We start from the raw sequence: 25,231 nt of genomic DNA, 5'->3' as shown, positions 1-25,231 counted from the left end.
AATGGTTGCTGTCTTGATGTTGAATTACAAAAAGAGGTAGCAGAGCAGGAGAGTGACTACAGTGAAGAAATCTCACCCTTCTCAGTATCATCAGAAGTGGTTGCAGGGCTTGACTAAGATCCACCTCTAGCTGGCCAACCTTTTCTGCTTAAAAGGAAGAATGAAAAGCAGGAAAAAAAAAGAATGTATGAATCCAGACATTCTTCTTCCCAGGCCCTGTAGATGATAAACCTTGAAATAGTTCATTATAATTACCAACGTAAAGTCAAGGATATCTTATCACCTAATCCTTAACTTGAATTTATCAAGCTACATCTTGAAACAGATGGTTCATCATCCATTCCAGAGCTTCATTTCTGCTAGATTGAGATCTTCTGATAGTTCATATTGCCTGGGAAGACTTAAATCCTGTCAAGCAGAGAAATGAATTGAACCCAGATGAATTATTAAAAAGGAGATGGGAAAGGGTGACAATGTCTTTTGCTCTGCCTTTTGTGAAGGGGCAATGGCAGGTGTTCCTTCAAGACATCTGGCTATGAGATCTGGCCTTACAGGTATGCAAGGCAAAGGACATAGAGGATTTATAGACGAAATGCCTTTTTTAAAGTCTTAATTCCCTGTGAGTTCTCTTTTTGAGAATATGATTGTAGCTTATTTTCCAGAGGAGAGGATCATCATCACAGCAAAGCCAAGAACCAGATGCAACATGAAATCACTGAGGTGGGAGTGAGCGAGGAGAGCACCTGGAGATTTAAGTGGGGTAGCATCAAAACTGTAGGTAAACATAAACTAGGCTGTCTTAATGTCAGCTCTAGTAAAGCTCCAGATGGGCAGCAGTTAGCATCTGTGTGCAGCAAGCAAAAGAGTCTGCTGTGTTGTGCCAGGTGTGGTGTTGTGGTTAGAGGGTGACTAGGCACAACCATGTGACCTTTACTGGCTGAGGAGCAGCAGGTGTCAGATGAGAAACTGGTCTGAGGTGGCTGCATCTGCTTCAAATGTCCAGGAAAGCACAGAAGAGATCATGAAAGGGGTGGGGACACAAGCTTGAGGAGTCACATGCTTGTTATAATAGTTATATTGTTAGGGCGGGAATGAGGAAATTAAAGATTTCAGTTGAGGAGAATGGGAAAAAAAAAAAAAAAAAACAGGGAAGCTCCATCTTGAACTTCCCACTCATTAATTGCCTCTCAGGATGAAGCAGCCAGGGAATTCACTGGTTTTGTTATCTAGTTCTATAACTTTGCTCTCTGCTATTGCAGTCTGGACTGCGCATCCAGCTTTCAGATGAGCATCAGCCTTAGCTTAGCCATGCCAGTGTGGGGCATTATCACATGGCTATTTCCATAGTCAGTCCTAGCAGTTTCCATAGTCAGTAGCTGGATTAGATCGAGATCAATATCTGAGGAGCTGTTGATTTGGCTGACAGAGCTTATATTTAAGACCTTGTGCTTAGGGACTTTGCAGCAGAGACGTTTTCTTCCTGCCCTACTGATAGAGCTCTATCTACAGCCTCAATGATTTTATCACAGAGGACAGAGTCTCTAATATCAGAGATGGCAGCCAACCGGGAAACAAAGTGGCATGGCTAATGTACCAGAGGCTCTGGATGACTAGGCTGGTTCAGCAACCAAATTGATTCAGTGCTTGCAGGAGGCAATATCCCTCATTCCGCAATACCAACCACAGCTAGGATAGGGCTAAGTCATTTCAGGAGCTAATTCAGATTTGCTGGCTAAGGCAGAGTATGAGTAGCTGTACAGGCTCCTCTCAAGGTCTCATACTGCACTGAGGATATTATGTTATTTATATTATATTTATTATATATATATATGCTATATTTATAATAGTATATTACTTCCATAAGCCTTACCCTGTAGTCTCCCACCTTTCAATCTGAAAGAAGGGGACTAAAACTTCGTGCTTCAGTTTTCCCACATGGCTAACTTCTGCTTCACCAGAATGGCTCTCTGCAACAATGCTGTTCCTAGAAGGTAAATACGAATAAAACAAAATTGAAAAGCAGCTCCTTAGGACACAAAGGTGTGGGAGCAACTACATGGACATGCTCCTACTGCGTGTAGTGTCATTGGTTATTTGGGGCATAAATCCTTGCTGCCTGGCAGGTTACATTAGGAGCAAGGAAGGAAGCATTCAAAAGCCCATTAGATTGGTCTGCAAATCCTTGATGGGTTTTTAATAATGATCCTCTGCAGAGATCACCACCTCTGCCAGAAGTGAATCCATGAATCCATATTGAGAAACAGCAGTACAAAATGTAGCCCCATGTCTACCTGCCATTATCAGCCACTAGGCTGGTGTTTCTTTGGCCAAACACTTCAGTTAAACTTGCAGCACCATCTGTGCTGCTATTCCTTGACATTTTGGGTTGCTAGTTTTAATGTAAAAAATTTTAATCAATTGTAAATAATCCAGAAATAATCCAGAAATAATCCAGAAATAATCACTGGCATCTACTTTGCAGCAGAAGGAAAAGCTTTATCTAACAGAACTGCATATATGTAAATATAAAAGAACTAAACTGATCACAGACCTTTCAAATAGTTCAAAAAATGCATGTGATTTGTTAGATTTGGTATCCATTACAGAAGGATATAAAGATCAAGTATTAGACAGAGACCTTTTTTCCCCACCACAATAGCAGCATATTGGGTAATAAAAAGTTTCTTCTATTTTAAAATTTTTTATGCATTATGTGCTGTTATCACATTCCTACCTGGGCAGATAATAGACATACCTGGTAAGGAAACATTTCAGTTTTGATTCCATAAAAAGTGATTCATGCTTACTTAAAGTTTGCTCAGTAGCCATAAAAAGCAATCATACATTCAGCTTGTGAAGATAAAATATACAGAACCACTGCCCAGAGCAACACACTGCTCCCCATTTCAGAAGAGAAGAACCTAGTGACAAACAGCTCAAGGAAATGAATCTTCTCAGTATAAAGGTTCTTGGATTCAAAGTTTTGTTAGAGGTCAAGAAATTTTGCAAATCTGACCAAAGATGTGACTTGCCTCAATAGACCAACAGGATAGGATAGACCATAGGATAAGTATCCAGATATTTGTGGATGGGCAAATTACTAAGTCTTTTGAGGTGAGGGAATTTGGAGACAAAAGTGTATCTGATCACCTAAAATATCAACAGTGAACAGTCTTGCAGATTATACTATTAATCTCATGTCATTATCTTCTGTCACAGTGAGGCATGCCTGATGAAAATGGTACAGTTTATGACAGAAAACCTTGCTCAGGAGATGGTCACTCAAATGATCTGGTTCATCTCTAAGTGGGAAAAACAGAACAAAAGCGGAGAAGATATAAGTGAAGAGAACAGCATAATCAAAAAAACTGGAAGAGGTGGCAAATCCTGAAGTTCTGCAAATACAGACTGAGACCAGCAGTTGAGAAGGCAACAGACGATTTCTTGTTTGCATGTTAAAAATGTTAAAATTATTTAGAAATCTTAGATTACTTTGTGAGTTGGCAATCAATTTGTGACACATCCGCAGGACTGCTGAAACTTTAGGATTTTGACAAACTCATGGCCAAACCATGATATTCGTATGATTTAAACCACAGGAATTCATCTCAGGGGCTGATAAAGGCTCTGAGGTGTGCTACAGCGGCAGCTAACACACTGCAGTCTGAGCAGCTCACCAGCATGAGAGAGAGGGAAAAGGGAATCGCTTAGACAACGGCTGACACAGCAATGGGAAAACCTGAAAGAGTCAACAAGTGTTGGTTTTTTTAGTTCTTTAGAAGAAAAAGTGTAACATATTGAAAAAGTCTTCTGAAAAATAAAACAAATATGTATATGTGTATGTATATAGATATAAATATATAGATATATAATGTACATGTATTTGTACACAAATAAATATAAAACTTACCATACATGTACCCACACCCTAAATATCAATTACTATTGTCCAAGCTGTCTAAGGCCAAACGTTCTCCCAAACAGCTCGATGACGGAAATTGTCAGTCATGATGGACATGCTGAGGAAATTGATTTAGACTGTCATTTGGCTAAAACACAAATCAGCCCAGATGTTGGACTTTTTTTTACTTCTTCCTCAAGTCAAAAGAAACCAACAAATTTAAGTTGCCTTTGTCTCACGTGCAACAAAAAAAAGGACTGATGTGTTTCTGAACTAATTTGCAAAGATCCTCAGTATAAAATGCTTTTAAATACTATGGAAATCACAGAACGTCTAATTGTCAACTGTACCAACTTTGGCTGCAGTTGCTCTGTTGGTGCCGTTAACATAATGAGTACCAAATGGCCATTTTCAAGGGCAAAATTAATTTTGTCGTGGCACAATTCCAGTAAGGCAGAGGCAGTTTTGGAGGATGATCTGTGAATGCAGCCGGGTAATTTCAGAAAATTACAATAACGTAAGTCAAGTGAGCCATAAGCAGATTCTCTATAAGCCTACTGGATTACAGAGCCCTAGATGGTGCTGGTAAGTGTAACTGCTGATGCGTCTTAATTGTTAGTACAATGGATATGTTCACTGAATTTAACTGATATGTGAGAAGGCTGGTTCAAAAGGCTGACGTTCATCTTCAGGGATTTTCCATGTATTGCATAAAACATGCCAACAGCACTGGTAAGATGAGCTGGCATGCTTTCCCTGAATGGCATCTCCTATTGGCACTATCAGAGATGGGATATTGAGCTGAATGGACCATCGATCTGACCCAGAAAGGCATTTTTAACACGCACAGGAAGCTGTGTTGTGATAGGCATTTGAAGCAGCATTAGTTTGTTCTCCTCATCCCTCCCAGTTCCTACAACTTGTTTTTGTCATAATGAGGAAAGTTGAAAACAAATTGCTGGAGACAAAGTTCGGTTTAGAATCACGGAGAAATACTGCTTTTGCTTCTCTTTGCTTTCTGACATGGGGAAGGCTCTAAGTAGTGGCTCTCGATATGTAACAAGTAGCTCTCATCATGCAGTTTCTGGCACGCTGTCACTTCCTCCCAGCCTCACAAGTGTACTCCTTGCCTTTTTCAAGCATGGTATTTTGCAACATGAAGAGGTAAAAATGGCTGTGTACTGTGTCACTGACCAAACCCAAATAAGAAACAAAATTCAGGGGCAGGGACAGAAGAATCTGAACAAGGACTAATCTGATGAAGGTACTCCTAAAGGAAAGAAGGAAGCAAAAACCCAAAACGGCTCGGGTCAAAACCATTTGGGGAAAGGATTGGGAATGAGGTTCTAACAGCCGGGGTCTGTTACAGTCCATGTTCAGTTATGGGTTCATTTCTGTGGTCTGAGGAAACACAGCAGGGCTTCGGGTAACGAGGGGAGGCTTTACTTCCCTAGATAGAGATTAGAGAAACATGTTCCCACCAACGGTTGGGCTACATAGTTCTGGAGATGAAAGATTTCTTTGGTCAATGAACCAGCAAAGGTGATGCTCCCTCATGCGTACCACCCAGTCCCTGCGCGCCTCCTCTGCGCCAACCCTCTCCCTCACACAGCTTCAGGCCCATCATCCAAAACGCTGAATCTACCTTGGCTTTGCCACTGAGAAGCAAAAGTCGGGGATTAAAGCCCTGAAGTGCTGGTGAGACACAGGAGCCCCCACAATGAGCAGGCACCGAGAGGACCAAAGCAGCACCCAGATGCAGTGTCCCTCCGTGGGTACAGTGCTGCTGGCGCCGGCCCTGGATGCGTCCCCATGCCCTTGGCACAACCGCTGCCAACTTTCTTTCTGCATCACCTCTCCTTGCTGGGAGGGGGCGGGGGAGGAGGAGGGGGCGGGGGAGGGGGAGAAAGGACACGGTGTTCCCGGGGCCCCACCTGGCCGGGGCCAGGCTGCTCGCTGCCTGCTCGGAGGAGCGCGCCCAGGGGGGACCCGGCCAGCCTCCGGCGGGGCCGCGGCGGCGCCTCGACCCCCGACGGCGGCGCCAAGGTCACCTCGCCCGGCCCGGCCCGGCCCGGCCCGGCCCGCTCGGGCGCGGACACTTGAGAGTTTAAAGAGTCTTTTCTTCCCCGGGAGCGGCGCACGGGGGGAAGGGGAAGGAGAAGGAGAAGGAGGGGGGTGGGCGGGGAGAGGCTGGCTGGGCAGGAGCCGGGCGGGGTGCTGGCTTGAACTGGAAAGAAACCAGTCCCAGCCTAACCGCGGAGGCTGCGGGCGAGCCGGCAGCACTGCGGGAGCGCTCCGCAGCCCGAGCCGCCGCCGCCGCCGCCATGGGCACGGAGCCTCGCGTCAGTGCCGTGGCCCCGGCGGGCGGCGACGCCGCGCGGGGGGCGCAGGTGCAGCCGGGCTGGGGGGGCCCGCTGCCGCGGGCTCTGCCCCGGTGTCACCGGCCGGGGAGGGCGCAGGCGAGATGGGCGCTGAGGGAGAGAGGGAGCGCGGAGGGCTGCAGCTTCTGTGAGGGCGCCTGGGGGGGGGAGTCGCGGAGGAGGGGGTGAAAGTAGCAGGGTTTTGGGGAAGACAGTGCTGCCGAGCCAGGTTCTGCAGCCAGCAGAGCTTGCCAGAGTTGCAGCCGTTGCAGGGGGTGTCTGCGTTGCTGATTCTGAGTTTGTGTTGTAGGATGGGTCCACAAAGGCAGGGAAGATGCCAGAAGGAGAGAAAATGAGACAGTGCAAGCAGGGAGCTGAGCAGCAACAGAAAGAAGATGAGCAGGAGGGCCTCATCGAATTCTATGGTTCCTACCAGGAGCTATTCCAGTTCTTCTGTAGCAACACAACAATCCATGGGGCTATCCGCCTGGTATGCTCCAAAAAGAATAAGATGAAGACAGCCTTCTGGTCCGTTCTCTTCTTTCTCACCTTCAGCTTAATGTACTGGCAGTTTGGGATCCTCTACAGGGAGTACTTCAGCTACCCTGTCAACCTCAACCTCAACCTCAGCTCCGACAGGCTGACTTTCCCTGCTGTGACCCTGTGCACCCTCAATCCATACAGGTAGGAAATACACTCCAGGAGCTGTCAACTGCCTTGACTCTTGCAGCTGTAGGATAAAAGCATGTACTCTTATTCTCCTCGTGGGCCTTGAATGTCCCATTCAGTAGCAGTGCTGGTAGATGGGAAACCTCTGATGGACCTTTGCTGCTGCAGGGGATTTACACTGAGGCATATTTAGACTGCTCTGCTTGGTGGTGTACATTAACAGTCTGCACTGCGTACTGCAGTGGGGCAGAAACAGATGCATTTATTTGTCTCCTAGGAGGATAGTAGCTTCCAGCAAAGGGGTTGGATTTACAGCTGGCAGCAGGAATGTCCTGAATCACCCCAGCAAACTTTGTTCACCAGAAGTCTTATCCAGAACTTTTATGTGTATTCAACCTTAACCTTGCAAGCCTCTCTCTCTCCCCCTGTACAGATACAGCGCCATCCGGAAGAAGCTAGATGAACTGGACCAGATCACCCATCAGACGCTGCTAGACCTCTATGACTACAACATGTCTCTGGCACGAAGTGACTGGTCAACCCTGTCCACACGAAAACGTAGTTCAAGGAGTTTGCTCCACCATGTTCAGCGCCATCCACTGCGAAGGCAGAAACGGGATAACTTAGTCAGCTTGCCAGAGAACAGTCCCTCAGTGGACAAGAACGACTGGAAAATTGGCTTTGTTCTGGTGAGATTCCTGGATACCCTCTGTCTTACCCACTCCAGTCTCTGCCCAGCTACCACTGTCCTCTTAGACCCTTGGCCATGCCCTTCCCCATGTGGAAGTCTGATTAAGTTGCTCTGGCTTTTGCTAATGACAGGTTAAGGTAGAGTTGAATCCTTTGCCCAACACAATCCTGCTCCCCAAGTCCTGTTCCCAGTCATGCAGGCCCCAGAAAAATGGTCCCTTTCAATGCCCATTAGTTCCTAGATAGGGTAGGGGAACCTTATCCTTCCTGAAGGCCACATCAGTCTTTGAGGTGCCTTTGGAGAGCCATGTATGAAACGCTAACGTTAATGTTGCCCAATAATAGCACAGAGAAAAGTATTGGGTGGCTGTGAGCCATGTGAAATGTGGTCATGGCTGTATTTGCTGCTAGCAGTAGCTCCCCTGCCTCTGCCCTAGGGTATCTGTGTTTGCATTTACAAAGGCTCTGGAGGACTGAAGCTAATCACTTGCCAGTTAACTAGAGTTCCCACAGGATCACAAACTCTTGTCTGGACACACCCTCAAGGAAAGGCTCCCCACACAAGAATTTAAAGCTTCATTTTATATACCACATAGAATTTATATGCAGTAGATTACATTGCACATCTTGCTGTGATTTGCTGTCTCCTGGGTTTCACTCAGCCTTGCTCATTGACCTGGTGTTCCCTTCCAGTGAGGAGCTGCACTGGGATTGCTTTCCCCTTTGCTATTGACTGCCCTTTTGTCAAGCACGAGAGCACTACGGCATTTTTCCACGCTTGTTTGTTTCTTGCCTGTGCTGAGGGAACACAGATATCCCACACCCACATCTTCTCCTCTTAGAGAAGAGTTCCCTGACATGGCTGTTTTTTCCTTCTCTTCTTCCAGTGCAGTGAAGACAACAAGGATTGTTTCCATCAGGCATACTCCTCAGGGGTGGATGCAGTGCGAGAATGGTACAGCTTTCACTATATCAATATCCTGGCACAGATGCCTGATGCAAAAGCCCTGGATGAATCTGACTTTGAGAATTTCATCTATGCTTGCCGCTTCAATGAAGCAACATGTGACAAGGCGTAAGTGGTGGAGATATCCCACCATGTCTTCCTAACAGCACTCATATTTTGTGCCTGGGTCCAAGGGAAACTCAAGACACCTGCATTAGAGAACCTCTTTCCCAGGGTGGGATCATTCTTTGTTCAGTTCCCATTATTTCAAATGATGTCTCTGAGTCTTTCTAGTGGGTTGTGCGCAGCAGAATTGCAGACTCCTTTGCCTTAGAGGATGGATTCTCTTCTTCTTTCCCTAGGTTTCACACACATGAAATAGTTATACTGGTACAGACTCCAGTGTGGGTACAGAAACACCAATATAGAAGTCTCTTTGTTCTTCATGTTAAGAGTGATTTTCAGTGGTAGAGTGGTACCTATCAGCCCACATACAAGAGAATAAGAGTTGTTACATAATGACAGTAAAAACCATATCCCACTTCCCTGCTGACATTATGGTCAAAAAGTCCCAAAGAGGTAGTGAAATGAAACCCATCAGCAAGGGAAGAAAAGAGGTAGGAAGAGCTAAGAGCTTTGCTAATATTAAGAAGATCATACAGAAATTGCCAGTTCTGCTAAAACCCATTTGAACTCTAAAGAGCTAGCAATGTGAAAAACCTCATGTAAAAACCTGTCCAGTTCCAGGATTTATTTTTTTATGGTACACTTTAATTGCTCTTCCCCTGAGGGTTAGTTTACATAACAAATACTGCCCATCTGCTGCAAGCCCCTCTCTGTGCAGGTGGAAAACAGAATTGTGCCTTTCAGAATGTCCTTCCTCTTTGCCTCACAGCCCTTCTCACCTGGTGTGAATATTTCTGTCCCTGTCTCAGGAATTACACCCACTTCCACCATCCCTTGTATGGGAACTGCTATACCTTTAATGACAACAGCAGCAGCTTGTGGACATCCTCGCTGCCTGGGATCAATAACGGTGAGAGGGACTCTTTGGTGGGTGAGGAAAACTGCTCAGCTCTGTGTTTGCCCACAGAGGGGGTTCAGGTGGCAGAAGGAATTATGGGCATCCTGCTGTACTTATTTCCTTTGGTGGTGGCAGATTGCAGCCCTACTCTTTTTTGTCCAAGTTCTGTTTAGACCCATGTGAACATGGCTGTCACATGGACATGGCTCTCCCTCACTGTTGCCCCACGGAACTCTCTCTCTCCCATTAGTGCCTGGTCCTTACAGTCATTGCTCACTCTGGATCTGTGCTGCCCCTTCCTTAAACCCCCGGGACATCTATAGTGGTGCTGTGCTCCTGCAAACCTACTCTTGACCTCCTTCTTCACCACTTAACTTGTTTCCAGCAAGTGATGTGTATGCCTTCCTAAGAGCCCTGAAACTTTTCTAGGCCCAGTCTTCAAGCTTTCCTCCCATCAAGCTCTGAGTCTCCTCATGAAAAACTCTCTCCACCCCCAGTTCTGCCTTTCCTAAGCCACAATCAAGAAATCCAGTTTTCTCTGGCCTCTTCTGGAGCCGCCAGTCTTGTCCCTGGCTTCCCTCCAGCCACCCTCCATTCCTGCCCAGTTAGGCTCAGCCTGATTGATGTTTCTCTGCCTTTTTCTTTTACTGGCCCAATTCTAATCACTCTGTTCTCTCTTGTATTCCACACCGTGGCTGGCCATGATCTCCCTTGTCATCTGCCATTTCCTCAGGTCTCTCTCTGGTGGTGCGCACTGAACAGAATGATTTCATCCCCCTGTTGTCCACGGTGACAGGAGCTAGGGTCATGGTCCATGATCAGAATGAGCCAGCCTTCATGGATGATGGGGGTTTCAATGTGCGTCCCGGTATTGAGACCTCCATCAGCATGAGAAAGGTGAGGACAGAGCAGAGGTAACAGCTGTGGTAGTGGGGATATGGGCTTCAGTGTGGGAGGTTTGACTTGCTGAAGAGGTGTTAAGAGAGGGGATTAATCACATGGTTTGAAAGGAGGGAAAGAACAGCAGCTTATGAGACTAGATGAGAAGCATTTGGTTGGAATTTATTATAGAAGAATGAAATGGAGGAAAGCAGGATGGAGTTGGTATCCAGAGGTAAGCATAAGGAGCAGGTATTGATGAGTGAGCAGTGGATGGCATGGAAGTATAAAAAGAGGACAGCAAAGTGCCAGGCATTTTTGGATAATGACAATTTAATATTCTAGGAGGTGACTGTGCGTCTTGGGGGCAGTTACAGTGATTGTACAGAGGATGGCAGTGATGTGCCAGTGCAAAACCTGTACTCATCTCGCTACACTGAGCAGGTAACTCTTTAGCACTGGTATGGTGCCAGTTTGCTTCCCTACTTTCCTGGGATGTTTCAGTCCCCCAGCAGTCTTGTTTGTCTGTTTTCTGCACACTGTTAATGGTGTGATATGACACAGACTACAATGGGTTTGGTTAGCTTGTTGAGCCTTTTCCATCTCATACGCCTCCCCAGATGTGCATTCGTTCCTGCTTTCAGCACAACATGGTAGAGCGCTGTGGCTGTGCATATTACTTCTACCCCTTACCTGCTGGAGCAGAGTACTGTGACTATATGAAGCACATAGCTTGGGGTAAGTGCTGACAGGACAGGTGGAATTATATGGTAAAGTTAATTTGATCCACTTCATGCCCCCAGTACCTTTCCTCATTGTCTTCAATGAGCTTCCCAGCTTTCTGGTGCGAGACAACCATCTCTTGGATGGTTGGTCCTTCTGAGTTTGTTGAAGGGAACATTCTCTGGATTCCCCTCACTGTCACACATTACTTTTCTCTGTATAGATATTGTGAGCTCATCTGGTTTTACTTTCTCTGCTGCTCAGGTTACTGCTATTACAAACTCCTGGCTGAATTCAAAGCTGATGTGCTGGGCTGTTTCCACAAATGTCGGAAACCTTGCAAGTAAGTTTGTCAGACAGAAAGACTAGGAACTCTATCCCTAGAGGTGTTGGAAAGCATTCACTGACAAGGCACAAGCTTGAGTCAATAGCTGAACTGCGAACCTAAATGATATTTCTCCCATCAAGAAACCAAGATGGCTGAGGAACATCAGTGTCAGCTCTGGGGTGAGCTCCTGAGAACTATGCAGAAGCTCAGTGGGAAGTGGGTAGAACTTCAGCATGGGAGGGAGTTTCCAGGTGTGCCTGGGGATTTAGAGACTTGGCCTTGTGGGCTCCTACAGCCTTAGAAGCTAATATGGTCTCTTGTCCTACAGAATGACAGAATACCAGCTATCAGCTGGATACTCTCGCTGGCCTTCTGCGGTCTCAGAGGTAAGGGGATGGTGTTCTGGCTCCCAGCACCGCTCAGAACTCTAGTTTAGCCCTCCCTCAGCTGGTACAAAACCTGCAAAAGGTGATAGGGATCATGTAATACAATTTTTTGCACTTTCATTTCAGGACTGGGTTTTTTACATGCTTTCACAACAGAACAAATACAATATCACATCAAAGAGGTGAGAGACCTGTAAGCAGAGGTCATATCAGAACCAGAAATAGTCAGGATGGTGTTTGTGTGTGAGTGGGTCAGAATTCAGATTAAGTCATTGATAGGAAGAGATTACGCATGGGGCTTCTAGGACCTGTGGAAAAGACCAATGGATCTGAGTCTGAGTTGATATAACTGAGGCTTCAGCAAGGACTGGAAATCCAAGTGAAGAGTCTGAAGAGAGTTAGTTACTAGTCTGAAAATAGTAAGTTTCAGGCCACTGCTCTGTGGTTTGGAGTCATGGTAAAGGCTAGTGGAAGAGCGGGAAGGAGAACCATGCAGGAGTTTTTGCTTACTGCCAATTTAAGACACCACAGATGCTGGATTTCACAGAGCAGTCTCAGAAATGTCCTGTAAGTACCAAAAATTGTTTTGCAGTATGAGGTGGGCAGCTAGTCTGAATGTTGAACTGGACTTTACGAGACTGCAGAATGAAAGAACTGCTGAAATGTGGAAAAGCCTCTGGGTGGTGTATGTGTGAGGGAGATGGGGGCAGAAGGGGACAGAGGAAAGAATTAAGCTTGGTAGAGAAATGCAGGGATTGCAGGTTACTCAGCCCCATCTTTCATTAACAGGAATGGAGTTGCCAAAGTGAATATATTTTTTGAGGAATGGAATTACAAGACCAATGGGGAATCTCCAGCTTTCACGGTACAAACTTCACCTCCTTGTCCTCTCTAGCCACCTAGTCCACCACTGATTTGGAGGGCATTTGTTCCAAAGGCATTGCTGGCTATCAAGCCTCTTTTCCTGTCGTAGGATGGGAAAATTCTCCCAGCACCATGGGGGTAGTGCCACTGGGAGTGGGCAGGGAGGCAAAGGGCTCAAACAAGTGCTGTCCTCACTGCCCTTTCTCTGTCTCTTGCAGGTAGTGACTCTGCTGTCCCAGTTTGGGAATCAGTGGAGTCTCTGGTTTGGATCCTCTGTACTTTCTGTGATGGAACTTGCAGAGCTGATTCTGGATTTCATTGCCATCACTTTTATCTTGGCCTTCCGCTGGCTCCGTTCTCACAAGACGCATTCCCCACCAGGGCCACATCCATGCAGTCAAGACAACACTGCTTTCCCAGACGAGACCTTGGGTCTCAGTGCTCCACACCGCTTCACTGTTGAGGCTGTAGTGACCATGCTACCATCTTACAACAGCCTGGAACCACATGGGCCAAGTAGGGATGGCGAAATGGGACATGAGTGAGGGAGTGGCTTATTCTACAATGCAGATGGGTGGCAATAGGAGCAGAGGCTACACACTTTCTCTGTGGAACCTGCATTTCCTTCTTTCTGTGGTGCTCTACCCGGATCATAGCAGAAAACTGCACTGTGGTTGGCCATGGGTTAGTTGCTTTCACTATGGTAGGTGAATTCTCCAGTCTCATAAAATACTATTGCTCTGGGGATCACCAGGAATGAGAGTTGATCTAGTCTATGTATGGGGAAGAGGTCAACTCAGTTTCCTTATACTTCTTGCATGTGTTCACCCACACATGCACGCATGCTTTCTTTTCCCTGTAACAAGGATGCTGCCACAGTTCTTGTCTGTCATTAATTAAAGAGGTTTGGCAGGTGTGGCTGGCTTCCTCTGTGTGTGACAAGGGACAGGAATGGAGGCTGAGCAGGGGTATATGTGCTCACATCTCAGCAGGCTGAGCTTTCTTTAGCTTTTCCTAAGGCTGGAAACACGTTGCTGCTTCCTATTTCTTCATGGCCAGCTCTGACCCCAAGAACAAGCTAGGTCTCCTCTCCTTGTTCCTCAGAGGAGAGGCTACGTGTACAGCCCTGAACGAGGACAATCACTGTCATAGTCTCCATCTAAATTACTCATGATACTTGCGGGAGGTGGTTGATGCCTGCTGCCACTCTCAGGTCAGGACGAAACACCCCTTCAGAATAAGGTCTCCCTTTTTAAGTTGCCTATATGGCACTGGCAGTTCTTAGCCCTATACCAGTCTGCTTCCTTGTGATAAAACATACACTTGTATGTTCAGCCATTTGTTTGTTTGCCAAAGGGCTCGGGATAAATTGATCTCAACATCAGCTTGTCCCTCCCTGGGTTCAGGGGCTATAGGAACACAGTAATCTTTGACAGGGTAATGCAAATCCTCAATCCCAAACAGTGACTCTGCTGCCACGAGCCCCATGAACACCTGCAAAAAAGGATCAGAATAGTGCAGGTCATGCAATGCCTTACTCCGCTTCAGTCAAACCTTCTCTGATTCAGCCACAGGGGGTCTGTTAAGTATTATTAAGCACAGGAGATGGCACGCAATTTAAGAACCTTTCAGGGAAAGCTTTATCATATTAAGAAAGAACCAAATAGACAATCCAAGACCAGGACAAAGGTTACATCTAAACTGTGGTGATGGCCTTTTACTAAGGAACTAATATGGGATCTTAGCATAATAGCACACATCTTACTTCTTGCAGTAAGCTTAGCTATACTATTTTTACAAATATGCAGACTTCTACTGCAATGATGGTTACACAGCACTTAATGTGGTATCAAAAGAGCAAGGGTGATGTCCTCAGTAAACAGGACTGTCTACTTGACCAGACACAAACACAGATACCAGACTTTAAGAATATATTTTAGACGAAGACCCACAGTACCATACAGGCAATCATAATGCAAACCACCCCTTTTGAATTTAGAATCTAGTTAATTATGACATAAAATAAAAACTGCAGAAATTTTAAATATTGAGGTAGATGCACTATCCTTGAGAAGCTTGAGGATTTTATTACGGTACATAAGCTGATGCCTAATTCTTCTCTTTAAAATGTTAAACATACGCCTGTTGTACTGCTACTGCATTGCTTGAATGTCTTCTAAATGTACATTTCACTTCCCAGCAGAGCGATTTTCTTGCTTGCAGACACGCACAGTATATTCTTTATTACAAAAGTCACAGTTCCTCAGACTTTATCCCAATGCTGTGCTGAAGCTCCCTATATGCAGCTGATGCCCCTTGTTTGAAAGAGGAGATGTTTCTCCACTGGGAGGAGAAGCCCAGTGATTCTGCAGTGGGACAGCTTTAAGCATTCTTCTTGTTCAGAAAGCGGTGGCAGCCCCTAAGCAACTGGCAGCCCTGAAGCAACTGGCATTTAGAGGTGTGAAAACATGCATTCCCCAAGGCAGGCATGGAAAAAATCAGGACTTCAACACAAAAAAAAGTCCACTTTGTATTTACAGGAGAATTTAAATGATGTAGAAGAAAGTGATTAATGAAAGCATGAAACCACAAAGTTACCTTAATGTAGGGACTTCTATGTTCTGCAAAAACACACTGCTCAAGAACAAATTTAAAATTTAGGTTTAGTGACTAGGAATCATAACTAGAACAGAAAATTACTTTGGTCACAATTCAAACGAGAAAGGAAGAACACACAGAGTAATTAGGACATGCTGTACCTGCAGCACAATTCTTGGTCATGAATTCAGTACTACAGACCACAGCCTTAGCAAGTTGCTGGCACATGAATGAGCAAAAAAAAGTGACAGTGCAGCTTTAATAGCTAGATAAGGAAAACTCATTGCTAATCACTGGGCATGTAAAGGCATTTGTTTTACAAGATCACCCCCAAATCAAGAAAGGAGAAATAACAGGTGCAACATCTAAACAGTCTCTGTATATCATAACTATAAGATAATTCATATGTGAGCAAGATCTTTCCTCTTTCTGGAAAGAGGAAGACAGGATTCCTCACATGACAAAGTGCCTTGTGATAACCATAAAATAGATGTGACCAACTGCATCATGAAGAGTTAAGTGGGTAATTAAAAGAGGATTAATCAGAGGCATAACTACTAGAAACAGATGAAGTTCTCTTCAACCTCTTAAAGAAGTGCAGCCAGAGAAGGAAGTGATATTTTCCCTGGAGGAAGCCCACACTGAATTATTTATCTTTTCTGTAGAAATGTTAATATGTAAAAAATGGGCTTTGATTGATGAACTTGAAGACAGTAATGGCCCCATTTTGGGTAGCTGTAAATCCAGAGTTAAACGGCTGTACAAACATGATGTTGTTATACAAGCTGTTAATTAGACTAGCCCTACCTGTCCTGGTATCAGTGCATGAACTGCCATCTTGGGAGAGAGATCAGGTGATCCTCCCAGGACTATCCCTATATTTGTTGTAGACAGACAAGACCACAAACTACCAGTTCAACAGATGTGTAGTGGTTTTGGTCTGTCTGAAAATGAGAGGTAAGTCCAGCAGTGCTGGGGGGGAAAGCAAAACACATGAGGAAAGGGGATTATTTCATAGTCTCAACAAAACACAAAAGAGAGAAGAAAGTTTGCTTTTTGAGGGATTCATGGGTCAGCAAAATAGCAATGAAAGATTTGAGCTTTCAGTGGAGTGAATCTGTACCAGAGGTTGAGGGGATGTAAATGCTTAGTAGTTGTAGGTATGTTAGAAGCAAAGTGCAATTATTTGGAGGATGTGGAAAACATGTAAGGAGCAACTGTGGACACCGAAGAAAGGCAAGTTATGTGTTCTTGCACTGGGAGCATCTGTCATGCAGTGTGAGGCAGAGAAACAGAAATACTTCAAGAGGGAAAGGAAGTGTGGGAGAGGAAAAATCATTTCATGGAGGAGTTAGGGTATAAAAGAAGAGTGGTTTGCTTTGCAAGGGTAAGAAGCACAGAAGCAGATAGTCCTATATGTTTAAAGAGAAGAAAGAGAATGAGAAAAAAGAAGGTTTATATAAAGATGCTGGGGAATTACAAATGGAGAAGAGGGAAGAGTGGTTAAGAACTTAAAAAGAATAGCAGAGGATTGTGGAAGTGTTTGGTGCTGCTGAAGCAGAAGGAAAGAGTTGTGAGTTTTCAGGATGGGGAACAACCAGCAGAGAGAGGGTGTAAAGGGCCCGAATACCTTAAGTACCTACCCAAATCCTTAAGAGGATTTGGAAGTCAGGTGAGAATATTTTGAGAAAAGAGGAGCTGCCAGAAAGAGAGGAGAATTATTTTAGCGTGTGTCAAACTAAAGGGCATATTTCATAAGGCTAGGAACTAAGGTGAGCATATGGAGGGAATGAGAAGGATTAGGAAGCGGAGGACAGTTTAACTGGAGAGCAACACCAATGTAGAAGGGTGTGGGAGTGAAGAGTGGAGGACAGTTTGGAGAAACACTCAATTTTGGGGAGCAGCCAGTGTTTTGGAGTAGCTGGACTGCAGGGAAATGAGTGGTGTGTTGATGGGGTCAAAGGAGATTGGAATCTAGATGAAACAGAGGAGGTTGTGCATAAAGGGCACAGTGAGGGAATAAAATCAGCTTTTTTTTTTTTTTTTTTTTGACATTACCATAGGGAATGGGAAGAAGGGTAGATGCTAATGATGAGGGGATTGAAGAATTATTGCTGGAAAGGACAGCTTCCTGGGACAAAGGGTCTACTGGAGAAGAGTCATGTGAGTTGCCAGCTGGCACCAAGAAACACAGGCAGAGAGGAGCTGCAGCTGTCAGAAGGAGCTTGGGAACAACTGGGAAGTAGAATGAGTTTGGAAAAGCCAGGCCCCTTCAGCAAGAAGGATTTAAGAATGTGGGTGTGCAAGATGGCCTAAGACAAGACTGAAGGGTAAAAGAATAAGAGGAGACTCCACAGGTTGGTGAAAAAGTTGTATAACTGTTGGGAAGGGGCACTGACATTTGAATGGGGGCAGTAGTTAGAGTGGTGGGAGGTGCCAGGATACCAGGAGAACAGTGTGCATGGCAGTAGGGTCTAGGGAACAAACAGCAACAAACATTTGAGGAGGAAAGGACTGTTGGAGAATTACCAACACAAGTGTCTGGACAAAGGGAAGCTTGAGGAAAGGACAGCAAGACCATGAAAAAGCTAGGGAAGGGCATGAAGTTTGTGCATGGCCACAGACCTACGAGAAAGAAGAGTGTTCAACAAGCTAAAGAACTATGGTGGAGTCTTTTTGGAGAATTCAGAGGTCATGCACAGCTCAGAGGGTGGAAAGAACAGTACTAGTTCACTATGGCAACACAGAGCTACAGAGGGTAGGAAAGATGCAGCTCTAGTGGGGTTGGAAGAAAAATTAAGCATGGGCTGGTTGAGAAGGCAGGAAACAACAGGAGAGGGAACTATATACAGGTAGACCCTGCTATCTGTTGAAAAGTTGTTCCTCAAAAGTGTGACAGCCAGCAATTTGGCAGATAGCAAAGCAATGTTTCTAATAAGAATTAACATAATGAAGGGATGCATGAAAGGACTTACACAACAGTTAAAAAGCACAGGGAGAGCTTCCTAGTTACAGAGCTTAGAAAAGCTATGAAAGGGAATTATAGGAAGACAGGAAAAGAAGTCATCAGCAGGCACAGAGGAACAGAAAAGGAGCTGGGGAATGACACAAAAACAGGGAGATGCACAAGGGTAGAAGGCTGTGAGTTTCTGAAGCAATGAGAGAAATACTGCAGAAAATGGATGATGACTGGAAATCAGAAAAGAGATGCCACTGCAAGATAACTATTTAGAGGGCTTATATACTGAAGAGGTTGTTTACAGGCTGTTCACATTGGAAACCTGGGGAGCAAATCAGGATGTCCTGAATAACTGTTTAACTCCATTTAAAAAAAGATATTCAGGACTATGGCAGCTGTGTTTTAAGTGCAACTTTGAACTTTACTTTGGCTGGTAAACAGGAATACAAGTTGCATGAAGGGACAGCATTACCACATATGAGATCACCTGTGTTCTACAGTTCTAAATCTTCCAAGAAGCATTGCAGAGAGTCTGGAAGAAACACTCTGGGCTGAATTCAAGTATCCAATAGGCATGGATGAGTCACCTATTTTTTGAAACCTACATCCTTAGCTGTTAGAGCTTTGAGATAGTAAATAACTGCTCAGAGGGCAGAACAATGGAGAAGTACAAAAATTCTATCTTTATTGCCTCCCTTTACCAAGTTCCAAACCCAATGGATACCTCAGAGATAGGCCCTCTGTCACTTCACAGGAAAGGTGGTTCCATTAACTGTTGATGCTGTATTCCTACTCTAGAGTGTAATGTTTTCTTGTCTTCCTCACTATTATTTGGTTATTCTCCAGCTGACAGCAAGAAACTGACCCACTGCTTGTGATGAGAGCTGACAGGCATGGAACCCACTTTGATCTATGGGCTCTGATATGAGAAATGAGGAAAGGACAGAGCAAGGACGAAAGTATCTAGAAACATCTGAAGGTTTTAGATATATCCATTTAAGAAGAGCATGGTTGAGGCTTTTCCCCACAAATGTGAAGGAGTTACAGCCCCTCAGAATGGAGCAGTTGATAGGGGAGCTGCACATTTAGAGGCAGAGCTTGAATTTCTGGTAATTCTTTAAATGTGCAATTAAAGCCTTGGTCTTGCTTTATCCTGGACAAATTATGAGCACTTAAGAGACTCAACAGGAGCAGCAGAGGTGCAGATGCTTTAAGGGATAGCACCTCTGGCAGAAGGTGCTCCCAACAAAGTATGGAGCTTTAAACCCCTACAACAGGATTTATAGTCAGACATGTGCACCTCTTTGCAGGCCTGCCTCACATGACTCATGAGCTGGACAACTCCCAGGGCAATTTTTGGTCTACCAGGAATGAGGCAGCATGTTTAGCACATGGGTTTGTCCTTCAGAGCAACTGGTTGCGGAGAGCACTCAAGTCCCTAGGATTGGCTAGGGACGGTGCAGTCCATGGTCTGGAGACTTGTGTTCTTAAAAAGCAAGAAAAAACAGAAGAAGCTTGAGGACTGTAACAGAAGGCAGCACACTAATTGGCAGGAATTGTAGTTGGACTCGTTCAAGTTGTGCAGGGCTGATCTGTATTGAAGTTTAGATTGTACATACTGCTTTAATCCACTGGACAGTCCAGACAGTTATTTCCCAAGACAACTTTCAACTTTGAAAGAATTAGACTACCTGCACTGCTCCAAATTCGCCATTTACCATATACTGTTCTGATATGATCTTGGTGACATTTAGACTGGAGCTAAGACTCTGCTAACAAACATGTTAATCACCAGAGAACCACAAGCCACAGTGAATACTGTTCAGCAACCTAGACTAAAGCAGGGGCAAATTAAGGAACCAGCACCTCATTTTAAAATGTCAGCACTGAATAAGACTCTCATCCCTAACTATTCAATGAGTTTCAAGTGTACAGTGAAGCAAAACAAGAGAGGCAGTCACTTACCTTTATTCCAGCCATGCTCTGAGATACACTGTCAACAGCATTCTGCTCTTGGAGCTCTTCATTTAGACCCTGAATGCACATCTCCCAACCTCACTCCCACACCAAAAGGAGGAAAATCTTTTCTGGCTGAAGGAGCTGAGATTGGTTATTGAAACTGAAGGCAGCACAGCCTGAGGAACTAAAGCCACCAGCGCACTTTTCAAGGGACTACCTCCATGCACTAAACATGGGCTGCACATATGGTGGCTGGAAGCCAAATTTGATCAGGTAGCCTTTCCTCCAGAGCTGCTAAGTCCCCATATTCTATTAGACTTATCACTGAATCGGTCCAGCATATGCTTCCAGTATGATTGCAGCTAGCATCATTGCAATGTGACTGTCCATTACTGAGGTGCAGAATTTCAGATGTGCAAGTAGTATGGAAGAGTGGCAAGAAAAAAAAATGCTCTTCAATAAGCAGTTTGGTACCCCAGTGCCCCTCCCCACCCCCTGACAGAACAGGCAGACTCAGTAAGGTGGTGAATTGTGTTTCTTTGAGACTGTTTAAAGTACAGAGCTGATTACTATAACATGCCAGAAGATATTACAGTTGTGTTTACAGAGGAAGGAAAAAACTGCACATGCATGAGTGGCTGAAGTGCTGTGGATGGAGGAGAGTCCCTTACTTCATACTCAGAGGGCCTTGGTAATTTTTTTCCCCATGCACAGAGACACGAAGGAGGGGAAAGGCAGAGGAAGAAGAGGCAACATACAACATCCAGGAGAAAAAAATGGAAGAGATAACCTAGTGGGATGTCAGCCCCCAGAGGAACAAGTGAAATGGGGCATGAAACACTTGTTTAAAGTCAAGAGAATTGCTGGTCTGAGGGTCTCAAGCTTGTATGCCCACCCCCGAACATAAGTAGTACAAGCAGGCCCTGGCTCCTCTTCAGTAGATGCACTTCTGACCGTCCATCACATCTCAGTTCCACAGGGAATTAGAGAAGTGCTCAGGGGACGAGGGCTGCTTCACTCCAGATCTTCATCTCTGCCCTCACCCAAGTTGGAGAGGGATGGAATTGCAGGGAGATGAACTCAGTGCAGATGAAATGCTGGGGCATGGAAGTGAGCATGCAAAACCTAGCCCCTTCCCAGATGCCCTGGGAGGAAGAAAGTGGCTTTCCCAGCATGCCCACAGCAAAAAGCATCTGCTCCTCCCATTTTGTATTTCTCCTACTCGAACTCCAGCCATGTTCTCCCCTGCCTCTCCACACTTCCTTAAGCCTAGGCAGATACCAGTGTAGCCTAGACCTGAGGTAGAGCTTCCTGAATTAAAGGAGTACTCTCTCTGGGCTAGGTTACAGGCCACAGTTCAGCTTTTAAGAAATAAAAAAGCACACATCCCAAAAGACTGCAGAAACTGATGAACAGAGCAGCTCACTTAACCCTAGCTTTGAACATTTAAATAATTCATATTTCTTATTCATTCCAAAGGAGGACAAGATGGGGATTGCTTGCAGGAACCCATTGAGTTTCATGAGCTAAGTTTACTTCCAGCAGAGACCTCCATGGACCCAAGTCCAAGAAAGCCTGTAGCTAATAGGAGGATTTCTGTTTGATAGGCCAGACATATCTAAGCTGCCAAACAAGGGCACCTGATGTCACTTTGCATTGCACATGCCCAGAGCAGCATTTCCCTTTGAATCTCTGGACATTTTGAGTTTTCTGTAACTCCTGCTGAAAGTTAGGGCTTTGGGGTAGGAGAAACAGAATAGGCATTCTCAATCAGAAAGCTGTGTGGCTTGTTCAGTCTCATCTGAAACACCTCTAGCCTCTTTCACCTCCACTTATCACATAGGGGACCTTCTCAGACATTCAACACAGCAACACAAAACCAAAACTACTATTCCTGCTCCTGTTCTTCCCCTATCCCAAACTTTGCCAGAAAGCTAAAAGCTAGTAAAAAGCCACAGCACCCTGGCTTATGTCTGCATAGCATGCCTTTCAACTGAAATAAGTTCTGTTACTGTCTACTTTGCATTTAGTCTGTTATACCTGACTGGGATAATCACACAGGCTCCCCTTTATAATCACCAAAATGGCCATTTTAAGAGAGCATGTCATCTTAACCTAAGGACAGGCAAGTTAAAATCATTTCTAGAAGTGCACACCTCTCCATGGCAAGAGAAATCTAAATGACTGTTTAAGTCAGATGAATCACACTCACTGATCAACACAAACTATCTTTTATTTCAGAAGCTAAGTAAAAAGCTTAAGTCATGCTGCCACACTTGTTAGGCAGAATGCTAAAGAATCTCATATGCTCAAGACCTTCATCCCCCTAAGGCACTGCTTTAAGGCATTCTTACATTGCCAGAGTCACAGAGGCACTATTTGACAAGCTCACATCTAAAATAAACCACACATTCCCTACAGAAGGGCAGGAGTAATAGCATGTTCAGGAGAACACTTCAAAACCTTATCCAGAAGGCAAATCAAAACCAGTAATCAATGAAGAAGCTAGGTGGAAGGGAAGGAAAGAATTAAGGGGAAGAAGAGACAGGCAAGGTGACAGGGGACAGTAGGTGGCAGACTGAAAGGGCTACATTCAAGTAAAAAAGTAGACTGGAGACAAAGCAATAGGAAAAAAGAAAGGAGAAAACAAAAGGGCAAGTTATAGCAAGGGTCCCCCAGTTACCTAGAGACTTCCAAAGCCCCCACTAAGGAACGGACTCACCAACCCACCCACTCCAAGACAGCTGCCCCTCACATTCAGAGGTTCATCTGCCCTGGCAGGCAGAAGTTCATCTCTACAGGGATGCTCCCCCCCCCCAATTCCTTTTGCCATTATGTAAAACATACCATTTCCCCAGGAAGTGTGGGAGTTCCCTTCTTGGGAAAGAGATTACGCTGCTGGAAGTTACCACCTGCAACCAAGACCCTCCAGATGTTAAACCAAAAAGGAAAGTTTAGAATATTCTAGAGTTAGGGCTCCCTCACCTTCAGTCCTTTTTTTGGTACTTACTTACAATCACCAACACCACCACAGCACAAATCACTCCCATCATGATCATCATCTGGGGAGAGAAGTTGTCAGAGGTTAATACTCAGAACAGATTGACAAATCTGTGACAGCCAGGAGACAGTCCACACTCTGAAGGCAGGACAGCCCAGGCCTCAAATCTTTCCACAGTGAAAGAATCCTAAGCATTTGTAGTTGTTATTAAGACCCGACTACCCTCTCAGAGTCCTGCAGGAGAAGACTAGTCTAATTTTCTTCTCATGAAGGAGATAAGGCACCAGGAAACTCACCTTGAAATTCTTCCACCAGTACTTCCTTCTGAGCTCTGCTGCATTGCTTTCAAACACTGAGGCACCAGCCCGAAGTGCATCTGCCCGGTCATCCAGTTTTGACAGTATGACATCTCGTTCCAGCACTTTGTCTACATTTACACGCATTACGCCAACCACCTGTAAAAAGAAGAACAGTAGCAGTAGTTACTTTTTCAGCTTTCTTTACTGATATAAGAGCAGAGTCTTGACCTATAACTAATGCTGAGTTACTAAAAAGTGAAAGGCTGAGGCAAGAAAAAAGGGCAGGATAAGCAATAGCTTTAGAATTGTTGCTTACTTGCAACTGGGAAAATCCTAGACATCATGCTAAAGTACAAGTTCAGGTGCTTCTTACAGTTTAACTAGGTTCCCAGCCCCACTCTTGCCTGCTTTGAGAAGTCCTCAAGTCCATCAAGCCTGTGTCACTCCCCCTCCCCCAACATAGTCATCATATCCTCAGTCTCAGATAACTGCAAAGGAAGAGCATGTTGCTGCCCTGGTGAGGAACAAAGGAGTTACTGCATGTCAACAGCCACACTACAGACCTGGGCCTGTATGACATGCACAGTTCCTTTCACATCACACATTAAGTCTGCACACAGACTCTTCTCTTGAAGCAGCTGGCAGGGCTTAAGACTTGCTCTGGAGCTTGCATACCTCTAATTCCATGACAGAGGCATGATTCCAAGTAACAGAAGTCTAGTATACCTGCTCCTCAGAATTCACCTCAGGAATAAGGCAGCTTTTAAGGGTAGGGCAACCTCTGACTCTCCTCCAGGCTCTTCATAGGCCTAGCAACATACCTTTGAAGTATTTGATATGCGCTCCCAGTACCTATATTATGAAAGAATCCATCCCACCAACTCACACCGATCAAGAACGCAACAGCTGCAGAGTAAGAGGAGGCTAGAGACCACACACCCTCTGGGAAGCGAGCACAGCTGGAAAGCTACTAACCTCTGCTACTTCAGCCTGTGCCTGCTGCATCCGACGATTACTACTGGTATTAGAGGACTGCCCAGGAGGGGGCCCACCAGGGGCTCCCCCTTCTGGGGCCCCAGGAGCAGGCTGCTGAGCTGGGTCAGACCTGAGGAGACACACATACCAGCAAAGAGAAAATCCAGTCAGGTGCTCAATCTGGGGAAGAGAGACTCAGTATCCAGTGTGAACCTGGATTTGGAGCAGACAGCAGCTTCCAAGCTGGTGCAGCAAGCCTGCACCCTGCCCAGTGCCCTCAGGGCAAGCAGCCAGAAAGCCCCGGGCACCAGGGCATTCTCCCCCCCCTCCCGGGGGCAGTACGGGCAGCCCTGCCCGCAGCTGCCGCAATGCACCGCTCGGCGACCAACCCTGCAGGCCCGCCCCCGCACTCACATCGCCTAACCAGACCAGGACCGCCAAACACGCAAGAGACACCACACCACCACGGACACCACAGCAACCACCAGCCCCCGCCCCTCGGCCTTATATAGCAGCTGAGGCCCAGCCCAAAAATCAGATAGCCAATGAGAAGTGGACACAGGCTGAGACCAGCAAATCAACTCCGTGGGTCACCGCCCCCCCTCCTCCTCGCAACCAATCAGCCTTCCCAGAGAGAGGCATCCTGCAACCTGCCTGAGCCATGCCTCAT

General features: G+C 45.5%; 2 protein-coding genes across 6 annotated transcripts; one reads left to right on the top strand and one right to left on the bottom strand.

Moving 5' to 3' along the window:
- The first annotated feature begins 6,153 nt into the window (after positions 1–6,153).
- SCNN1A (sodium channel epithelial 1 subunit alpha) lies at positions 6,154–13,686 on the top strand. Of its 2 annotated transcripts, none has more exons than XM_026104873.2 (13): positions 6,154–6,291; positions 6,572–6,945; positions 7,364–7,619; positions 8,508–8,695; positions 9,502–9,602; positions 10,324–10,487; positions 10,815–10,913; positions 11,090–11,207; positions 11,457–11,535; positions 11,849–11,906; positions 12,033–12,088; positions 12,696–12,771; positions 12,989–13,686. In XM_026104873.2, the coding sequence occupies exons 1-13, from the start codon at positions 6,226–6,228 to the stop codon at positions 13,313–13,315; spliced, it is 1,962 nt and encodes a 653-aa protein (XP_025960658.1). In that variant the 5' UTR covers positions 6,154–6,225; the 3' UTR covers positions 13,316–13,686. The 2 variants fall into 2 exon arrangements, with proteins under 2 accessions (XP_025960658.1, XP_025960659.1); XM_026104874.2 differs by having other exon boundaries at positions 6,211–6,243.
- On the bottom strand, positions 8,690–25,065 carry VAMP1 (vesicle associated membrane protein 1). 4 transcript variants are annotated; one of them, XM_064505442.1, is made up of 6 exons: positions 24,976–25,065; positions 24,562–24,691; positions 23,584–23,742; positions 23,297–23,348; positions 23,134–23,212; positions 8,690–9,045 (listed from the first exon to the last, which is right to left on the bottom strand). In XM_064505442.1, coding segments are annotated over exons 1-6 (453 nt in total). In that variant the 5' UTR covers positions 24,978–25,065; the 3' UTR covers positions 8,690–9,014. The 4 variants fall into 4 exon arrangements, with proteins under 4 accessions (XP_064361512.1, XP_064361513.1, XP_064361514.1 ...); XM_064505443.1 differs by having other exon boundaries at positions 23,134–23,198; XM_064505444.1 differs by lacking the exon at positions 8,690–9,045 and adding an exon at positions 14,387–21,319 and having other exon boundaries at positions 23,134–23,198.
- Between the last annotated feature and the right edge of the window lie 166 nt (positions 25,066–25,231).

This window comes from Dromaius novaehollandiae, chromosome 1 (assembly GCF_036370855.1).
Source record: "Dromaius novaehollandiae isolate bDroNov1 chromosome 1, bDroNov1.hap1, whole genome shotgun sequence".
NCBI classification, from domain to species: Eukaryota; Metazoa; Chordata; class Aves; order Casuariiformes; family Dromaiidae; genus Dromaius; species Dromaius novaehollandiae.
This window is presented reverse-complemented; position numbering and strand designations above follow the sequence as displayed.

What these genes read in the sequence shown, in the direction of transcription:
- SCNN1A (XM_026104873.2), top strand. Translation starts at nt 6,226, where the DNA reads ATGGGCACGGAGCCTCGCGTCAGTGCCGTGGCCCCGGCGGGCGGCGAC. An exon ending in GAAGCAACATGTGACAAGGC is followed by an intron (nt 8,696 to 9,501) that starts GTAAGTGGTGGA and finishes TCCCTGTCTCAG; the next exon opens with GAATTACACCCACTTCCACC. An exon ending in TATGAAGCACATAGCTTGGG is followed by an intron (nt 11,208 to 11,456) that starts GTAAGTGCTGAC and finishes TCTGCTGCTCAG; the next exon opens with GTTACTGCTATTACAAACTC.
- VAMP1 (XM_064505441.1), bottom strand. An exon ending in CACAGGCTGAAGTAGCAGAG is followed by an intron (nt 23,743 to 24,561) that starts GTTAGTAGCTTT and finishes TTCTTTTTACAG; the next exon opens with GTGGTTGGCGTAATGCGTGT. An exon ending in GGTGGTGTTGGTGATTGTAA is followed by an intron (nt 23,213 to 23,296) that starts GTAAGTACCAAA and finishes TAACATCTGGAG; the next exon opens with GGTCTTGGTTGCAGGTGGTA.